The sequence below is a fragment of the Pleurodeles waltl genome, chromosome 7 (assembly GCF_031143425.1).
Source record: "Pleurodeles waltl isolate 20211129_DDA chromosome 7, aPleWal1.hap1.20221129, whole genome shotgun sequence".
Classification (NCBI taxonomy): domain Eukaryota; kingdom Metazoa; phylum Chordata; class Amphibia; order Caudata; family Salamandridae; genus Pleurodeles; species Pleurodeles waltl.
The window spans coordinates 81,431,406-81,451,560 of NC_090446.1; the positions used below are offsets into that span (position 1 = coordinate 81,431,406).

At 41.8% G+C, this 20,155-nt stretch overlaps 1 protein-coding gene across 1 annotated transcript in view; it reads right to left on the reverse strand.

The window, feature by feature from the left end:
* C1R (complement C1r) overlaps window positions 1-20,155 on the reverse strand; it is a 63,735-nt gene that overhangs the window by 35,312 nt on the left and 8,268 nt on the right. Inside the window, exons 2-3 of the mRNA XM_069243027.1 lie at window positions 4,010-4,232; window positions 2,110-2,302 (exon numbers count right to left, since the gene is read on the reverse strand). Of these exons, the coding sequence (XP_069099128.1) occupies window positions 2,110-2,302; window positions 4,010-4,232 (416 nt within the window). The remainder of the gene's footprint in view (window positions 1-2,109; window positions 2,303-4,009; window positions 4,233-20,155) is intronic.

Here is a 20,155-nt window from a genome sequence, read left to right on the forward strand (position 1 = left end):
AGGTGCAGAATGCAGAAGCAATTTAGTGGCCTACCCACTATTTTCCAATGCAAGTTTTAGGTCATCTCAAATTAATACAAATGCTGACTTTCTGCTTCTACCTGGTCTCTATCCAGATTGTTGCATTACATCAACTCATTTTCCTCTTTAAATTGGAAAGTTCAAGTTAATGTTCAACTCAGGTGGGAAAGAACCTAGTTCCATAACTTGAAGAGTAAACCTCCAGTTTCCTCCCCTGCACAGGATTTGTGAAGGATATCTTTAAAGATTTTTGGAGATACTGGGACTAAAAGTGATAATGTTATTAAATGAATTGAGTTTTAAGCAATGTCTCTTTCAATGGTGTTTGAGTCATGTGTAGAGGGGGTGCTATATGTGTTTACCTTAAAGTAATTATCTTTTTAATCATTGGGATCTATTCCATGGTATTTTGTTACAGAAGGTTGGTGGTTGTGGTGTTTCTGTGTTTTGGCTCGCTGGATGGAAGGAATTCTGCTCAGATTATGAAGGGTTCCTTACAAGGGCAGTCAGCTTCTATTATATTTGTGAAATAATGTGGTCCTTTGTGGTTCTAGGGACTCATCTGTAGGCTCTGTTGTACTAGTGTAGTTTGAGTTTTTCTTTTTTATCTCTAGACTTTCTTTCTATTATGTTGAATTGTGCTTTCATTCTTCCATTGTCATTCATCCTTATGGTTTTCTTTTTGTGATTAATCCTGAAAGTGGTATTTGTCGATTTCTGGTTGTCCACCAATGATGTCTTATGGAGCAAGGAAGGGTCACTCATGCTTGACTCCTGTTTTGCTACAAAAAATGTGATACCAGTGCCTAAATGGAAGCAATTGATACCTTTTCCATCTTCCTTTCGAGCCTGATCTCTACGAGGTCATCTTACCTTGCAGACATGATTATAATGTGTGCACCAGAGACATTATTTAAAACAGAATGGTCTCACATAGTATGACATGAAAGTGAGACAAAGCAAAAAAATCAACAAAGCAAAAGCATGAATACAAAAACCCTGAGACAAACTACAGAGAAAGACACAAAACTAAAATCATAAACACAAACAAGAAACAGATTAAACCCACTGAACATTTGAGTAAAAACAGTAAAACTGGATCCCAAAAGCGCTGGAGGAAAACAAGGTCTAGGCTCTAATCATGAAATATGTGTTGCGTTTCATACAACTTGGTGTCCAAACCCACCCCTCGTTTGGCATTCTTTCCCCTACAAAACCAATTCTGAGTCTAATTAACAGATGGAGACCTTTCTCAACCCAATCATCAGACTTCTGCATGCCTCACTGCCAAGAAAGCACTATGAGGTGACAGCTGGAGTTATTTAATGATGCAGAGACTCAACAGATGTATAGTGTGATGTAATCCAGACATAACACTGCTCCTTGGAGGCAGGGCCAAGATACCAACAAGCTAAGATGGAATGAATGGAATTCTACTTAGAAATATTCTCATTGGCTAGTAAATAGTCACCCACCAATCTTGGCTGTCTCAGTGAGTCTTCTTGCTAAGTAGGAGCACCATGCAGCGGTGAGGCTTCAGAGTGATTAAAGAGTGCACATGTATCTGGAGTTGTTTATGTTCCACTGTAGAAAGAACATGGTGCATCAATTCTAACCATATTGCTAAGGGTTAGCAATGATATTCATATGGAAGGTTCAGATGGAATGAAGTGCTTCCAAGTGGAGAAGCCAGGTGTTAGGAAGCTTTGTCTTTATTTCCATTAATCACCTTTTGGCTGTTTTAGGCACTCTCTGTATTGTGTGACATAACTACTGCTCACGAAAATGGCAATAAACCAAGGGATGGTATCATGTAACTATGAACCCCTTGTTCTGTGTCAAACACCACAATGCATATCATAACAATACAATATAGCACATAACACAACATTATACAAAATGTCATAGGTTGGAACTACATTGCCATATACTGATGCCTAGTTATAGATCAGGATGTCCTGGTACAGTGTTCCACACCTATTGTCCAAACATGGTCTAGAGAACACACTTTATTACGGAATCTTTTGCCTGGTGTCACTTACCTGCTGCAGGTTGAAGTTTAGGATATATTTGCACGGTTCCACATACCTATGGCCTGATAGTAGGCCAGGAAGCCCTTGTAGAAGATGGTGGTGCCATTCTCTTCATTGGAAAAGTCTGATTTGAAGATCAACCTCATTCGGTTCCCTCTGGACACAAATGTCCTCTTCTTAGGGTGGTTGCCCAGCTTTGAGCCCACCTGCCCGCAGTACCTCCCCAGGTCCTTTTTGTCTGCAGAGATCTAAGGATCAAGAGAAGATGAGGCAACCGGGCATGACTGGCAATTACGGAGGCATTGTCAGAGGTAAAGACGGCATGTCTTCTGACTTCTGTAAACATTGAAGGACATAGGTTTATGACTATTGAGGACTAAGGATGTAAACAGTATTGATATGGCTATTCAATAGATCACCAATGAAGAGAGACTGGAAAAGGAGAAACAGTGTGCAAGGGCGAGAACGCAGAACTGGATGGATGTGTTCAAGGGATGTGTTTGAGGTATCCCTTAGTGGGAAGAGAGGATATACATAGAGGGATGTGCCTGTGCTAGCCCATCAATAGGGAGAAAGGTAAAAGTGAAGTACTTTATTCACAGTACCCCATCATTGGGGACAGAGGGGGAAGTGGAGTGGTGTGTTTACAGTGTCTACCACTGTGGAGATAGGGTAAAAGTGGAGTGGTATGTTTATAGTACCTCATTAACAGGGAGAGAGATTAGAAGAGGTGAAATGTGTCTGAGGGATGTGTCTGAGGTGTGCCACCACTAGGAAGAGAGTATATAAGTGGAGGATGAGTCTGAGGTGTCCATCACTAGACAGAGAGGTTACAAGTGAAGGAATGTGTCCTTGGTATGTGTGTGAGGTATCCTGTACCTGTGAAGAGACACCTAGAAGTGGGAGGTTGTGTCTGTGATATTCCATCACCGCAGAGTGAGTGTTAGAAGAAGCACAGTGTGTTTACAGTATCAAATCATTCAGGAGAGGGTAGAAGAGGAAGGCTGTGCCTGGAGGATTCAATCACCCGTGAGAGATGACGAGAGCAGGAGTGTTGTGTGTACATTATCACATCACCAAGGAGGAGACCTGAAAGTGGTAAAACATGGTTGCGATATAGCACTACTGTGGATAGTTTTAATGGTAACATGATGTGTCTGCTGTATCCTATTACCAAAGAGAGACTGCTAGAAGGGGAGGGCTGTGTCTCTTATACCCCATCACTAAGAAGAAGAAGGCACCAGAGATGGATTTCTGGAAGAATCTCCTGTAATATAGGAAACATGTGGAGGTGGGGGGAGTGCTGCAGTGCTATTGGGACCAGATGCAAGCTGTAGAGGTAGAGGTCTGTTTCTTGAGAATGTCTTGAAAAATGTGGTACACATGCAGCCTTCTGCATCAGGTTCTGGTAGAGGAACGTACACACGTGAAGTGATGTGCCAAGGGTTTGGAGTGGTATATTAAATCTTGGGGTGCTTGTGAAGTGGTGTATACTGGGTTGAACTGAATGAAGCTGAGTGCTTCTGTTAAAAGAGGAGGTGCCTACCTGAGGTAGATATGGATAGAGCGATGAGCACACGGTGAAGTAGGGACATATAGAGCAGACAGGTGGTGGTGTGCCTTAAGAATGTAGAGAAAGGAGAGTAGTAAAAGTGGAGTTGTGTCCTCAGTATGGCCTATAAAAGAGGCAAATAAGAAACAGCGGAATGAGACTTAACGAGATGTGCTTTAGAGCTGAATTAGAAGAGGACAGGTATGCTTGCAAAGTCTCTCCAGCACAAAAGGGAGCAGCAGAATAGAGAAGTGATACTTTGTGAGGGAACTTAGGAGAGACATAGAGCTAGAGATGAGGAGGCAGTATTCATAGAATAGGTACATAGTTATGTACCTACCATAGATGCACATTAGTGTCCCTGATAGCACACAACTTAGGTGATATTACTTTTAACACTCACCTTCACATAATCGTACAGGCAAGACTCAGATGGCTCCAGGTCAAACTGCCAGAATGTGAGCTTCACCGAAAAGCCTTTGGGCACCATAATGTCCCATGAGCTCACATTGTCATTAGGGTATGGGTTGGGGAAATTGGGAGACTTGATCTCTCCAAAATAAGGCCGGGTTACCACGACCGATCCCACCAGTCCAATAAAGGAACTCCAGATGAGTAACGCAAACCTGAGAACACAAGCAGGGTATGATAAATGAGCAGAGATACCACAACATATTTGCTTCTGTAGTTAAAGGGGCACCAAGAACATTATTACTCTAGGGAAAGTTCTGGTTTCATTGAAGTACTTCTTTACTCTGAGCCTCACATTTCTCAACAGAACCATGGTCTTAGTTGTTTGCTTTTAGCCAGTGTTGAAGAGTGAAAGTCTTTCTTTCTGTTTCATGAAAGCACCTTCTTTCTCTGCACATTTTCACTGAAGAAATAATATTCTGTCTATTGCTCCTTGTTACTGCTTCTCTCTGGCCATAGGTCAGGGGACTTGCCATGTTGACCATAGCAGGTGTTTTGCCATCAGTTTGCCTACAGGCTTGCAGAGGGTTTGGTGGATCCTGGACATACTAATAAAGTATTCTAACTCCAGCCTTAAAATATCTGAAGAAAGTACAACTTTCTCCTGAATAGTCCATGAGGCTTATTTACTATTCAAACTGAAACCAAAATGAGCACATGAGATAATCAGATCAGTCTGGCTTAGAAGTGGATGCCACCAGCTCAACTCATGAAAGTAGGGTCACAGAATGGGATGGTAGTCATAAGGATAAACAGAGTGGCCCAACCGGCACACAATGGATGTCTTAACTATACACTCAGAATGCCAAGGAATCCCAAGGGATGGGTAACAAACATAGAACACGAGGGTGACTGTAATTCATCACCACCAAATAGGAGCACCACAACAACATATGTTAGATGCAGAGTAAAAAGACGTATATGCTTTTTATCTTAACATTTTTGATGCAGTAAATTGCAAATAGCAATAGTTTAGTTATCACTAAGCTTAGCAGTCTTTTGCTTAATCAAGCCTACTGAAGGGGAGATCAGAGACTGCTAATAAAATAGTGCCCTTAGCCTAATTGGGGACAGTAAAAGGGGGCAAGTCCATTCTACATTCCCAGGTAATACCCTATATGTTCTGGATTCAGCTCTCATTATCAGGCTGAGGAAGGATGTGTCAACTCTTGTATAGTGGAGACCAGGGAGTAAGTGATTTTGTCTGCCTGCAGGATCTGTTCCAGTATCTTCCTCTATGTCAATGGATATGTTTCGGCCTAGTCACCAGCTGCAAGTAAAGACAAATGCCCTGTGTCCTAGAGATGGACTATCCAGTGCCATTGACAAATGTACAGGTGGTACTAGTTTCCAAGGAAAGGCCACATGTCCAGGGTTTGAGCCTCACTTATTATCTCTCAAGCCTAATGAGTCGCTAGAGGGACCTGAAAGGTTTACTAGTGGAGGGAAAGGGGACTCTTGGGACCTCTATGTTGCAGGGTGAGAGTAGGAAACAACTCAGGTGGAGAGGATGCAAAAAAATACACGTGGCTTGATCTGAAGTCCAATAGAGTCAAGGAGTGTGTGCCTGTGAAGCCCATAGGCACTTCTATGTTGTGAGAGTGACCAACGTATTTAGCAGTGGTACTTGCCTCAAGAAAGGGACCCCAACGTTTATCAGTGATCATAAAGTATACTGTCTCATAAAATAATAAGACCATAGTGTTGTGCAAAGCAGTTCTTTGTGCATATTCTTTCTACAGTTACACACAGGGTTCCTTGTGCACGATAAGGCCTGGTGGAAACACAAAACAAGTTATAGTCCTAAATATCAACTACAAAAATATCGACCTACAATAATATTGAGGATAAAATATAGAGAACCTTAATATTGGCAACCTACACATATAATTAAAACAGTGATTTCACGCTATGGTCCTACCAAAATATATAAGGTTAAAAAATAATCTAATGCAAAAATATAGACTACAATAAGGTTATGGTCCTCATTACAAGTTTGGCGGTCAAATGACTCATCGATGTTCCTGATGGTCTGACAGTAGTTCAGGTTGGAATCAGCCAAGGCAGTGTTGAACTTAGCACCGCCCTGCTGATTACAACCTGGTTCTCCACCAGCCTTTTCGTGGTAGTTTCACTACCATGAAAAGGCTTCCGGAGAACAGGTGCAGGGGCCACAGGTGGGACCCTGCACTACCCATGCCCAAGGTATGGGCAGTGCAGGTGTACCCCTGCCTAGCACCTTCATAATGCGCACTGTCTGCTCCCTCATAGTGTGCCCCGGTGGGCGACAGCATTGCTGCTAGCTCGATTACAAGCAATCAACAATGCTGCTGCCACATTCCCACTGGGCTGATGGGCAGAAACCTTGGTTTCCACCCGTCAGCCCAGAGGGTAAGTCGTAATGGGGCCGTTGGCGAGGTCGACAGTAAGGCGGCAACCTTTCCATCGGAAGTTAGCGGACGGGTCTTACCGTCCGCCAAACTCGTCATCAGCCCATAAGTTTTAAAATAAACATTAAAATGATAAAAATATTATTAAGAAAATGTAATGTGACAAATATGTAGAATATAATTTTGGAATATAACATTTTTTTTTATTAAAATTATTTTTAAATTGAATTGAAAGCTGCAGTACTCCTTAAAATATATTGTATATAATTAACATAGATGTATTTTGTAATTCTTCTTTTAAAATGTGTTTTAAATTACAATTAATCAAAACGTATATACTTTTCTACATTGAAAAATATTAAATTTACAAAACACAGATCAGTTAAAAAATAACATAATTCATACAACTAAAAATATTAAAACTGAACATCTTCATACATTTTTTAAGTTTAAAAATTTACATAATTTCATATACTTCAGCAAAAATATTAAACCATATTTAGAACATTTACTTTTTTAATAAATTGACATATATTTGAGAGTGGTCAGATTTCATATTCCTATTCCAAACTTAAAACCATGGGGGAAAACGTTGGACTCTGAGGGCACCATTTTTACTATTTCCACTCCAAACTCAGTAGATTACGGGAATAATGTGGGCAAATTTACTATTCCCACTCCAACCTAAGTAACACTGGGGAATGTGTTGGACTCTAGAGGGGTGAGATTTAATATTCCCACTATGACCTAAGCTGTAGTGCGATAAGCGGTGGACCCAGGGGATTTCAGATGTGCTATTCTCAAACAATATTAAGCAATAATGGGGAAAATGTTGGATGATAGAGTAGCACAGGAGTCTGATTATTCTGTCTCCAAACTATAGAAAATGTAAGCATTTACTATTCCAACTCTAAACTAACCAGCAATAGGGAAAGCATTGGACTCTGGGGGGTGGGAGGTCATTTTAACTATTTCTACTCTAAACTACGCAACAGAGATGAACGTTTTGGACTCTGTGGTGTAAGATTTACTATTCCCACTCCACACTAGGAAAAACATGAGGAAATCACTTGTCAGGTGGGGGAGTAGATTTACTATTACCGCTTAAAATGAAACGAAATTGGAGAAAGTGTTGAACTCTGGAGGGGTCAAGCATACTATTCCCACTTAAAACAAAGCAGCATTCAAGAAAGCACTGGGCTCTCAAGGGCAAGATTTACTATTTTGATTAAAAACTGAACAACATTAGGGAAAACACTGGGCACTTGGGCCTGGAGCTGCGTGTCAGCATTACTATTTCCAATACAACCTTAACATTGAGGGAAATGTGTGGGGGGGAGGTTTCAAATGTACTATTCCCCTCCAAACTAATCAATGGTAGAAGTAAAAATGGAAAGAAGGTAGATGCATACAAATAAAATAAATACCAATAAAGATATGAGAAATGATTTACCTAATAAAGTGAAAAGCAAAATAATATTATTTAAAACATGAAACCTGTAATAGTAATATCAAAATTAATAATTCAATAAATGTAATAATATCTGCCATGTCAATCTAGATAAACACAATAATTTCATTCACAATTTTTAAATTTGTAACAGTTGATAAAAAATGTAAAACAATTAAAAATCAGAAACAAGATTCCTAAACAAAATATTTTCTACTACAACACTAAAAGTTTTTTTTTTAAATGTTTAACCAAAATATGCACAAATATTTAAAATAATGAAATAAGAATATTTAAATTTTAAAACACTACCTACACAAACCCCTACAAAACACATCATCCTGAAACATGATTTAAAATAAACATTTGAACAGTAAATAAAAAAATAATATGAACAATGTCATTAATTTAAAAGAAATATAACAAACATGATTGTAAAATGTCCATCACCCAAAACCCCTGTAAAACCCATCTTTCAAAAGATAAATAATATAAAAAATAAATATTTTCAATGTTATTATAAAACTAATTAAACATTTTAATTAAAAAAGACAATTTAAAGTCAACAATGAAAACATTAGATTTACAAATTTAATTAAAATAGTAAAACAAAAAAGTCTAAAATGTATATTTTTAAATGCCCCTATGAAAAACACAAATAAGTTAAAATATATTTAAAATAAATATAAATTGAATTATTAACAAAAACACATAAAATTGATATTAATAACCAAAACCACAACATTAAATATAAGATATTTAAAACTTTTTCATTATTGTTAAAAAAATGTAAAGTAATATACTTACCATCGATATTCAAAACTACAATATTAAGGTACCTACAATGGTATGTCTTCAATATTATGTACCATTGATAGCACAGATCCATAACCACAAAAACAAGGCATGCTGAACTCCCAATATCACACATGGGCACAAGCACAGGGTGTCATCCTGAGCCCCTGTAAACACACACACACACAGGCACACCCACACACAAACACACAAATACACTGTTGACCAAGCTCCACAATGCAGAGCGTTATACTACTCTTGTAATGAAATATGTGTCAGTGTCTCACATCACATAGCCACATAGGGTTGGGGCCCAAGCTGGGTACATGTGTGAGGAAACAAGGGGTACGCCCATACTCATATATTCTCCTGTGAACTCTGAGAAAATCTTGCTACTCAGTTGCTGTCCGAACCCTTGGCTAATTGGTTTGGAAGGTTTAGATAGATCCTTTGAACAACACTAGTCGGTAATAAAAGTTAAGTTGACCATGCAAGATCAACTTTTCCAAATTAATGTTTGCCTTTTCCATAAAACTACGAGCTCCTTTCTCACTAGCAAAAAGTGATGGAAGAAAGTGGACAGCAGTAAGCAGGACAATGTATTGAACAACAGGTTTGTCCACTTCTAGGAATTGACTAAATCAAGATGGGGAACTAGTGACCCAGATCTATGAGAATAAGCATGTTGTTTTTGAAGAGCAGTCAAGATTTTATTAAATGCAGGAAACTTACTAGAATGCATAATGTTTTCAGTGAATGAGATACTGAGAAAATTAAAATATTTGATCTTCTGAGTTATGCAGACCTAGCCTGAGCCTGCTAAAAGAGTTGGTGGAAAATCACAATCTGAGAACCAGAAAATGATTGAGAATCTGGCTAAACATGGCTCCTTGGATCAACTGCTATATAACAAATAAGCTTTGGCACTTGAATCTGAGATCATAGCAACGGATGTGCCAGATGATGTGATAGTAAAGTGGTAAGATGCGAATACTAGATTGGAGAAATTCAGTAAAGATTAAAGAGAGCAATCTACACAAACTTGGATGGGACAAACAAGAATCTTCTCTAGGTTTATGTACATGTTTTTGTGGAAATTTGAGAAGAGAAAGACAGAATGACAGGGAAGAACATAATATATGCATTGCTTTATTTTCTTCATCCTGCGATTCTTTATCCTCCACCTTACCAAATTTCAGTGCTAAGAACAAAGGAGGAGGTGGTGAAAATGTGATTTATAGAAGCACCCTGCAGTGTCTAGAAAACAGAACATATGACTGTGAGAGAGGATAAGGTGAGGTAAGAGCGGCTCCAGCGTTTCGGAATTGGTATCCACATAGGGTCAGCAAGCAAATATTAACAATAACAGAAAAGGCTTTGGTGACATTGTAAACAGAACCAAAAGGGTCAAGTGGTGATTTAGAGTTTAGTGGATGCACAACAGGTTGCCGTACACTGTGTACATTTGTATACACTCTTAAAAAGGTTGGAGGAGGGCATCTATCAGAACTCCTAATAACCCCTATAGGGCCTGATTACAAGTGGTCCGTTAAATTGCAATCCCTGCTCACATTTGAGTGACAAGTAGAGCAAAGCTTACAGGTATTTACCAGGTAATTGCCAGATGTGATAAAGATCACGCCCTATGTTAAAATTTCACAGGTCAAATCTGCTGCACCCTAACAAGAGAAAAAAGTCAGGAATTTACTGGAACATGCAGACTTTAGTGCAATAAGCTAAACACCTAGGGCCTCATTACGAGTGTGGTGGTCCGAGGACCGCCACACTCACGATGGAGGTCGGACCACTGCAATTTTGGCGGTCTGACTTCCCAATTACAACCCTGGTGGGCGGCCCCACCAGGGGACCACTGTCCCTGCTGGGAATATGGTTCCCGACCACATGACGTGGTTGGGCTTGTAACTAGACAGGGCAGCGCTGAACTCAGCACTGCCTGGCAGCTAATAACCCCTCTTTCTTCCTGCCTTTTCATGGCCGAGACCTCGCCATGAAAAGGTTGGCAAAAAGCCAGACTGCCCAACCCTACGGCATGGGCAGCTCAAGGCCTCCCCGCCCAGCACCATCAGAATCAGCACTGTCTGCTTTGCAGACAGTGCGCATTCCAAGGGTGCTGGATTGTTAGGATATTATCCTCAACTTCCTTAAAGGAGCTGACATTAATAATATCCTCACACTGTTCCTGCCGGGCAGCCCAGCGGAAACGCATATTACAATGTTGTCGCTGGTCAGCCCGGCAGGAACATTCTAATACGCTCAGGGGGATGTCACTGCTATGGGGGTGGCATCCACCCCCTGGGTTTGGCGGTCCTGTGGTGGAACCACCAAACTCACAACGAGGCCCTTACACTATGTGATAAAGTATGAATACCTTGGTGTCAAGTTTTTAGCAGCTGCAATAATTATTCTGTCACACAAGCCTACATATAATCAGGCCCTACATGTTTAACCTTGTACGTATGAGAATGTTTTCAAATGATAAACAATGATTGACTTTTCTCCCCAGAGAGATGTGGTTGTGGTGTAGACTAATGGCCAGATGAATTAAAGGTTTTAGCAGCCACAAAGAATGCTATTCACAAAAACTGAAAATTTGCAATAGCTAAAATGTTATTGTGTATGTACTAAGCCCACTTGAGAAGTCTAAAAAGTTTACAGAATCCTAAAATGGGTTTAGAAACAGATACTGAATCGTAGCTTGGATTGGTGAGCTGTGGACATCCCAACCAAATTGAGATTCGGTACCTGTATCACAGGGATGGTGGTCTGGTGACCACTGCGGACCACCTTCCCTACATTTTCAGCCAATCATGCAGGGTTGCAAATTGCGACTTTCGTAATTGATGTTCATTAGACAGGTCGGTCAGCGACCCTCTATGATTCTGCATTTCGCAAACTGAGGTCAGTTTGAAACATTTTCAACCACTTCTCATGCCCAGAACCTTATTACATCTGGATCAATAATACATCTTTTTGATTCTACATTCAAAGTTAACGTGAATACATTTTTTTCAAGTAACAGGTCAGAAGACATGACAGGTTTACCATCAGGAAGTGAAGGCAATTGCAAGTTATGATTAACTTGAACGGTGAATGCATGTGTAAATGAATGAATGTACAAACGAACGAATAGAGTGACATTTATCCACTCTTGGTTGTCCTGCCTTTGAAATACCTGAATACAAAGTAGATAGAAGGACAGGTGAATACTGATGAGAGACAAGAGTTCCAATACATTGCAGTGATAAACTAGAATGTGTGACTGCCCTTTCTCTAGAGCTGAATATAGCGAATTACCACAAGGCTTTCAGTAACAAAACATAGCGATCTAGGAGGTGAAGTATTTCATGGAAAGATTTTGCAAGTACACTGCATGAGAGAGTTGTAGTCTGTGACACAGACATACAACTTTCAACTGAACACTTTTTAATATTTTTCTGTTTGTGAAACACTGGGGATTGAAACTGAGGGTAACAGGGTATGGATTTGTGACCCTATGTGAAAAACCTGTGTTATTGGTTGAGGGTGTGTGAGCCCTTTTCAAGCAACAGCCAAAATCCTTGTCAGGGTGAAACACAAAAGGAACTAATCTGTGCTTAACAATCTAGTAGATTGGCACAAAAGAAGTGATGCTTACTCAGAGGCAATGTGTAAAGTATTTATGCAGCTCTTAAACAGTAATGAAATGAAAACACAACACAAGAACAACCATACACCGATTTAGAAAAATAAATTAAAAAGTAATAAATTGTTTAATACCAAAACAACAAAAATACCAAGATTTATGGAAAGTATAGCGCCAAAATGCACTAAGAGCCACTCAAGGTCATCTGGCCACACTATGCCGGGCAAAAGATACAAGTTCAGGCCGACCACGATAGAGCACAAGTCGGATACAGGAACCATGTTATTCTTGCTGAAAAAATTACCTTCTCAAAGTCTGGTGTGAAGAGTCTTTCATGGAAGAGGAGGCCGTGAGGAACAGGTAGAGCGTCACGGTGGTCATCGATGTAAAAGAGCACATTGGGCATTGCTGATGGTCGTCGCTGTAGCATGAAGGACCTATTGGGCGTTGCGGAAGGGCGTTGCTGGAGTTTCGCTTTGGTGGTAACCAAGGGCTGTTGATGCTGTAGCACAGAGTGCAAATCTCGCATTGCTGGTTGCCGCAGGCAGTCGCTGAAAAGTGAAGGGTCACGTCCACTGGAACTTCGCATTGGTGGTCTTGCCATGAACTGGCCTGTTAGCAGCTGTGAGTCCAAAACATGAAAATGTCTCCTTTTTAAGTCAAAGAACTGCACTCTTATGCCAGCAAAGGGTACATGACTTGGGGAGGCCCCTCTTGGGGATCTGGCACTAACTCTAGCAGAGGCCAGTTGGGCTCAGGCAGTTCCAGTTGCAGGTACAGGCAGCAGGTCAGGGGAACAGATGCAGGAAGGCCTCCGGAGCTTGTTATGTCCCTGTACCTCAGAACAGGAGGTCCCTCAGCTGTCCCCTGGAGTCATTCAGCCTGTGATGAAGGGAGCAGGTACAGGCTTCCTTCTCAGCAAGCAGGGAAAACCTCAAGCAGCAGGCCGCCTTCTTCTGTACTATCCGGAGGTCCAGAGGTGTACTGAAGAGTAAGTCTGAGGGTCCGATTTTTATACCGGGTCCCCCCTTTGAAGTGCAAGAAACTTCTGCAGACTTCAGCCCACAGAAGTGTCTGGAATTTCCTACCTCCCTGCCCTGGTCCTAGTCTGTCTGCCGGCACAATAGGCTAGTCAGAAGGTATTTGTGCGAGAGCAGAGGTCCAGTCTTTTGAAACGCAAGTGTGGCTGTTCACACATCCATCCCCCATTTTAACTGGGATGGTCCATCCAGGTAACACCTAATCCCGCTATTATGTGGCTGTTAGGGAGAATACACAAAGGTCAACTTAACCTTTTCATGTGACCCAGGAACAGGTTGCAGGCACCAAATTGTTATGACTAGAAAAAATATCAACTATCTAAAAGTGGTATTTTTTGAAATTGTAACTTAAAATCCAACTTTACAATTAAAAAGGATTTTAAATTGGGATTCCCACGATATTTCTACCTGGACTATGCAAGTGGTATCACATATTAAATGTAATAAGGTAACCCAATGTTATCCTATGGGAGGGATAGGTCTCAGTAGTGAAAATCAAATTTGCTAGCAGGACCTAAAAGCAAATGTCCAACTTTCTAAATAAGATGAACCCTGACCTATGGCCTGTTTAGGGCCTACTGTAGTGGTGACTTATCTGTATTAAAAAGGGAGTTTTAGGCTTGCCAAAGAGGTTACTTTGCTGAGTCGAAATGCAAGTTTTAAAACGGTACGCAGGTTGTAATAGCATGCGTGGGACATGTTCTAAATGGCTACTTAGGTGGGTGGCACAATATGTGCTACAGGCCACTAGTAGCATTTAATTTACCTAAATTCTGAATAAAAAAATACTTTAATGAACAATTCTTAAATGGTGTGTCAGATATAATGCAAATGTTCATGTCCAATGAAGAATCTTTTATTCAGAATTAGAGTACAGCAGAATGGAGTTACTGTACCACCCTCTGTCTGTCCAGCTACCACATAATAGAAGCAGACTGTGGTTCAGACCCCATTGCTCTAGAATTAGCATGAGCACGAAGTTAATTGGAAACGCTTTACTTACTACCTTTTATTCATTTGAAGGAAGATGTATTGATGGACTACATGGAGATTATTAGTGGTCATAACTTAAAACTGAATTTAGATCAAACTAAAAGGATATGTTCAGTGGCAGCCCCTGGAGCTAAACATGGATAGGACATAGAATGAGTGATAGAGACTGAAACAATAGAATCGCCACATGAACGTTAAGGAAGGAGACATCTGGAAACAGTATATTGGGTGGGTATATTTCCCTCTGAAATGTTGGGACTTTCAAACTTTTCGGACTTTCAAGACGTTTGAAGCTGTATGGAAGCCCTTGGGGCAAAGGTGTATGACTTTGTTGCACATTCCTCAGATACAGCATCAGGCTTGCCCTGCTGGAGGTTTTTGAGCTCCTTACAGAAGATGAAGTCAGAAGGTAACATCTGTGACTGGGTTGAACCCACTTGGTGTATCTGACTCGCACTCTATTGCAGACGGTCGGAAATCGTACTTAGGCCTCGGTCTACCACTTCCATAGACCATCATTGGCACTTAGGCCCTCATTATGACATTGACGGTTACACCACAGGACTGCCAATGCCACAGGGAGGACACTGCTGTCATGCCGGCAGCACCCCTCTGCCAGTTGTATTACAATGTTCTTGCTGGGCTCACCAGCAGGAAAACTGTATTATGATGTGACCGCCAGGCTGACTTGCGGGAACAGTGCTACGGTATTAGTCTCAGCCCCCTTAAGGGAGCTGAGGCCAATATCATAGCACAACAGCAGCCTCTGAATGTGCACTATCTGCAAAGCAGACAGTGAGATTCCAAGGGTGTTGGGCATGGGCTCTCTGCACTGCCCAGGCCATGGGGATAATCAGTGCAGGGGCCCCTCTGTGGTCCACCACACTGGCTTTCCACCAGCATTTCATGGCGGGGTCCCCGAAATGAATAGGCTATTGGAAAGTTGAGTTGTAATCAGCAAGGCGGTGCTGAGTGCAGTGTCGCCATGGCTGACCACAACTCAGACCGTCGTCAGCCTGTCGAGAACAGTGTTCCTGGCGACGGCAGTGGTTTTCCGGCAGTCCCGGTCCCCTGTGTTGTAATGTGGCGGTCAGACTGTCCAACCTTCACCACGGGCCCTTAGTGCATTTTGGTGCTATTTGTGCTATTTTTACTTGCAACTTTATACATTCATATCTCCAGCTCCCCCTATTTGATTTTTGTTTGGGTGTTATTTTGTTTAATACGCTGAATTATATTTTTTTTATTTGGGTTGGGATTTTTATTATTTGCTGTTTGACTTTATTTCTGTTTTGGTACTGCATAAATACTTTACACATTACCCTATGTTAAATCTGTCTGCTCTGTACCATAGCTACCAGAGGGTTGAGCTTACTTAATTTAGCACTCTGGGTTCACCCTGACAAGTTAGTATCATTGCTTGTTGAAGTGGATGACTTCCCACCTCAAATAATAATCCACTTTCTTACACTGGTGTTCAGCGGTGGGATTCAGTACTTGTCTTCTACAGTCCCATGCACTGATCTTAATTTATATTAAACATCCTTTTCTAATTTAACAAGATAAATTTACTTTTTAGATTTTTAAATAGATTTTAGTCTTATTATGTAATTTTAATTTTTTCCTAAATTAATTATTGCACTCAAATTTGCACCTTAAGTCATTGGGAGGCATGATGCTAGATCTGACCTACCTTGAATAGACTTAGCGTGGCAGAGCTGAGAAGCATATGCAAACAGCAAGGACTGAAGATCAGCAGGGAATCCAAGAAGGAAAATTACCACATTGCCGTCTGAGCCTGGGAGGTCTGTCATCGACAGTCCATTTCATAGGAGAATGAGGATGAAGTTTAAAAGGAGAATGAGGATAAAGCTGAGAAGGCCACAATCCTACATGGGGTTGTCCCCACGAAATAGCATAATGTCTGTGGTCCAGGGATGTCCTCTTGCAGTTTGTCCTCATCAAAACTGAAGGATAGCAAGGTTGAGAAGGCCTTAAAATTGAAGCTCACTACCCCAGTTCCTGGAGAGAAAACGCTGCTCTGTGATGCTAAAGAGAACATGGTAGCCTTGGTTGCTAATGAGAAAAGTAGACCTTTGCCTTAGTAGAAAAGAAAGTAATTCTGGCTCACAAGAAGAACCAGTGCAAGATGGACAAGAAGTCCAGAAGGGCATTTAAGTCTAGCGATGTTGATGTCAGCAATTAAGAACTGCCTAAAGGATGTGAACGTAGAGTCCACATAAGACCTGGTGCCTAGTTATATGGTGGGGATGACCTTGACAAGTGGCCTTGTGCATTCGCAGAGAGGGAAAGGAGGTTAGCCTGTGGAAGCACATGCCCAATAGGGATAGGGACACACTACTGGTCCTGGATGCAGCTGACCAGGTTCAGTATTTCTTCATAAAGTAGGCCCTCAACTTCAAATATAGTGTAATCCCAGGGACTTATCACCTGAAGTACACAGAGGAACAGAAATAGCCACTTCATCTTGAGGGGATTTTATAGAATTGTCAGGTAAGGCATGGGATGGGTGAAAAGGCGCAGTAAAGTTAAGGGCTGCGAGGGGCCATGTAATTTGTTTATGCTAGAACATAGCTTAAGTAATTGCTTCACAGAGTTGCACCAGTGCCTAACAGACCTGAAGTCCACTACCCCTACGGAGCCAGGTGAAGAGGGTGACCTCTGGCTCAGCGCCAGAGTGTACAAGAAGGTACCAGTTTGTACCAACAGACAGAAAAGTGAGAACACCTTAGGGCCCCAAACATCCGACAAGGGAGAGAGTCCCAATCCACCTCAGGGAAGAAGGAAGTAAGGTACCCACAGGAGAAAAAGCCGTTTGAAAGGGGCAGGTGCATTGACTGTCATCAGCCAGGCATAGGAGGGGAGCTACCCAATGCCCCGGAAGGCACTCACTAATGGGCACTCTATAGAGGTGGCTAGTGTAGCGAAAGGGGGAGATGATTCTCAGGAGGAGAGGATAGACCACACCTTAGTGCTCCTTGATGGAAAGTGGACCCAGGAGGTAAGCTGGTGATCCCAGGGGTTTCCAGGAAGTCTTTCCAGAAAGTTGCAGTGAATGGAGTCCAAATCACAGCTCTGTAGGATAGCTATGCCAACCAGAGCCTGGTAGTGGAAGGTCAGGTATTCCCAGAACAGTGCTTGAAGGGAGAGGTCTATAGGGTAATGAATGTCAATGGGGGAGTGCAGCTGTGTTTTGCCTTTGGTCTCCCTAAAGTGTAGGGGGATAGTTGTTCATAGAAAGGTAGATGTCCACCCCTGCTTGCCCATAGACTGCCTACTTGGCAGTGCGATCCCACAATCAAGAAAACTGCTTGGAGTGGCAGCCTCCCAGGGTCCCCCAAAAATACAGATGCCTGGGGGTACTTCCTGGTGGACTGCCCCTAAATGAAGGGTACAGAGGCCTGGAAGAAGAGAAAGGAGAAGGAGATGGATGTCATCCACAGTGGGAGGAACAAAGGGTCAGGGGTTACTTGCGTTGACAGGAGCAGACCACAAAACTGGCACTGGTGGAGCATAGAAGATACTGCCTGAACTGTTGTAGTGACAGGAAACAGGAGCTCTGGACCAGGAAGACCTTACATGACACAGAATGTTTCACCCTTGATGTGGGCTGTTTGACCCACTGGAAGTGCTGGTCTGCCAGGCAAGCATCCAAGGTTCCCTTTTTGGATTCTTGTCATTTGGTTTCATTTTGTTTATTAAATGGGTGTTTTTCTACCTTGGTGTGTAGCTCTTTCATATGAAAGAGTGAGTACATTTAAACATAAAGAATAAAAATAAAACCTCTAGTGCAAAACTAAACACATCAAAAACTTGGTGGATATTTGTTCCAGACAGATATTAGAAACACTTCAATACAAGTCAGTTAAAAAATATTTTTAAAAGGGGCAGTACCCCGGAATGTGTAGAAACATGCAGAAAGACATTCTAGCTTTTCTCTATTTAAGGAGTGCAAACAATAAACATATACGGGCTCATTATGAACACAGCGGTAAACCCTGCCGTGTTCATGCTGGTGGTCTTTCCATAGACCGCCAGCCTCCTTGCGACCCCGCCGGTTGCATTATGAACATTCCGCTGGGCCGGAAGGTGGAAACAGTGTTTCCGCCCTCCGGCCCAGCAGAATGCAGGGCCGGGACATTGCTGACAGCTCGACATGGAGCCGTCGTCAATGCCTCAGTGCGGCGGGGGCAGCAGCAACCTTGGCACTGCACAGGAGCCCCTGCACTGCCCATGCCCCGGAGCACCCCTTCCGCCAGCCTTTCTCTGGTGGGGGAACCCGCCAGGGAAAGTCTGGGGGAAACAGGGTTCATGTTCCGGAGGGCAGTGCTGCTTGCAGTGCTTCCCTGTCGGATAATGTATTCCGCCGCCGCCATTCAGACCGCCATGCCAGTGGCGGTCTTTTCCCCCGCCACCGGCATGGCGCTTTGAACCGCCGGGTTCATAATGAGCCAGATAGTCTCTGCTTGTCTATTAAAATAGAGCTGAACAAAGAAAAGCAAAATCTTTAATCTGCTGTTTTGGATTGCACATTTTGGGCCCGATTCACAAAGGTAAACGTGGACATTTGGTCTAAACTTAGACTAAACATTTAAGTTTATGACTTTGGGAATCCACAAAGGGCATTTACGAGCAGTATCTTTATGTCCGTATTCGCTGTAGATCTCTGCCCCAAGTGCAGACATAAAGATACTACTCGTAAATGCCCTTTGTGAATTCCCAAAGTCGTTTATTTAGACATTTGGTCTAAGTTTAGTCCAAGTTTAGACCAAACGTCTAAGTTTACATTTGTGAATCAGGCCCTTTGTAAATAAAAAACATGTTCCCCTTCCCTAAACATTCTGCAGACATTTGGCACTTTAATTATGTGAGAAAAGTGCTGATTTAGTCTCTTTAACAGAGACGTGGCTGAAACTGTAGCCTAACCCTGATTTTGCTTTGGCTTCCTCATCTGTTTCCAATGAAAGTTTGCTTATCTATAAACTGAGTCATTGCCATTCTGCATTTTCGGTTTCGAACTCGCTGAAATTGTAAAAACCTTAGGCTGGAATAGGACAGAGATAGGCAGAATGGAACAGGAATGTAAGAAAAAAGTTCAAGACATACCTACAGGAATCTTAGATGTGCGAGAGGTGAACTGTAAGAATTGTTGGCGACAGATGCAGCCCATACCATTAAGCAAGTAGCTGAATTTGAAGGGTGGACAAAGCTGACAAGCCTTTAGCTTATAAATTACAACAGATGTCAGTTTAAGGATTCTAAAAGTACCCAGGGTGTGTGGATTCCCATGGAGGGTACAGAGAAATTAGCCAAATATACAGCAAAATGTGGGGCAAGTGATGCAGAAGAAAGTGTCTGGTTTTTCAACAAAGGGTTTACAGTGCTAAAATCATCATCTTTTCAGTTTTCAGTAATAGGCAAACTTGAATCAGAAAACTAAGTTTGTCAACAGAGTTTTTGGCATTTTACTGTGAGATAGCAAATTTTTCCTATTTTTTGTGCTTACAGCCTCCGTCCAGTTAGTGGTAGAAATGGGTATGAAACCAATAGTGGATCCCGGAAAGCCATACATTTCTGGAAAGTAGGCAACATTCTGAATTCAGCAATGGGTCATTTAAGACGATCCTTCAAGGTTTCCCTACAGAAAGTAACATTTAAAGTAAATAAAAAATTGAAATTGAGTTAAAAAAACAGCCATTTGTGTCTACATATGGCAGATTTTTAAAAGCAATATATTGTCACATCC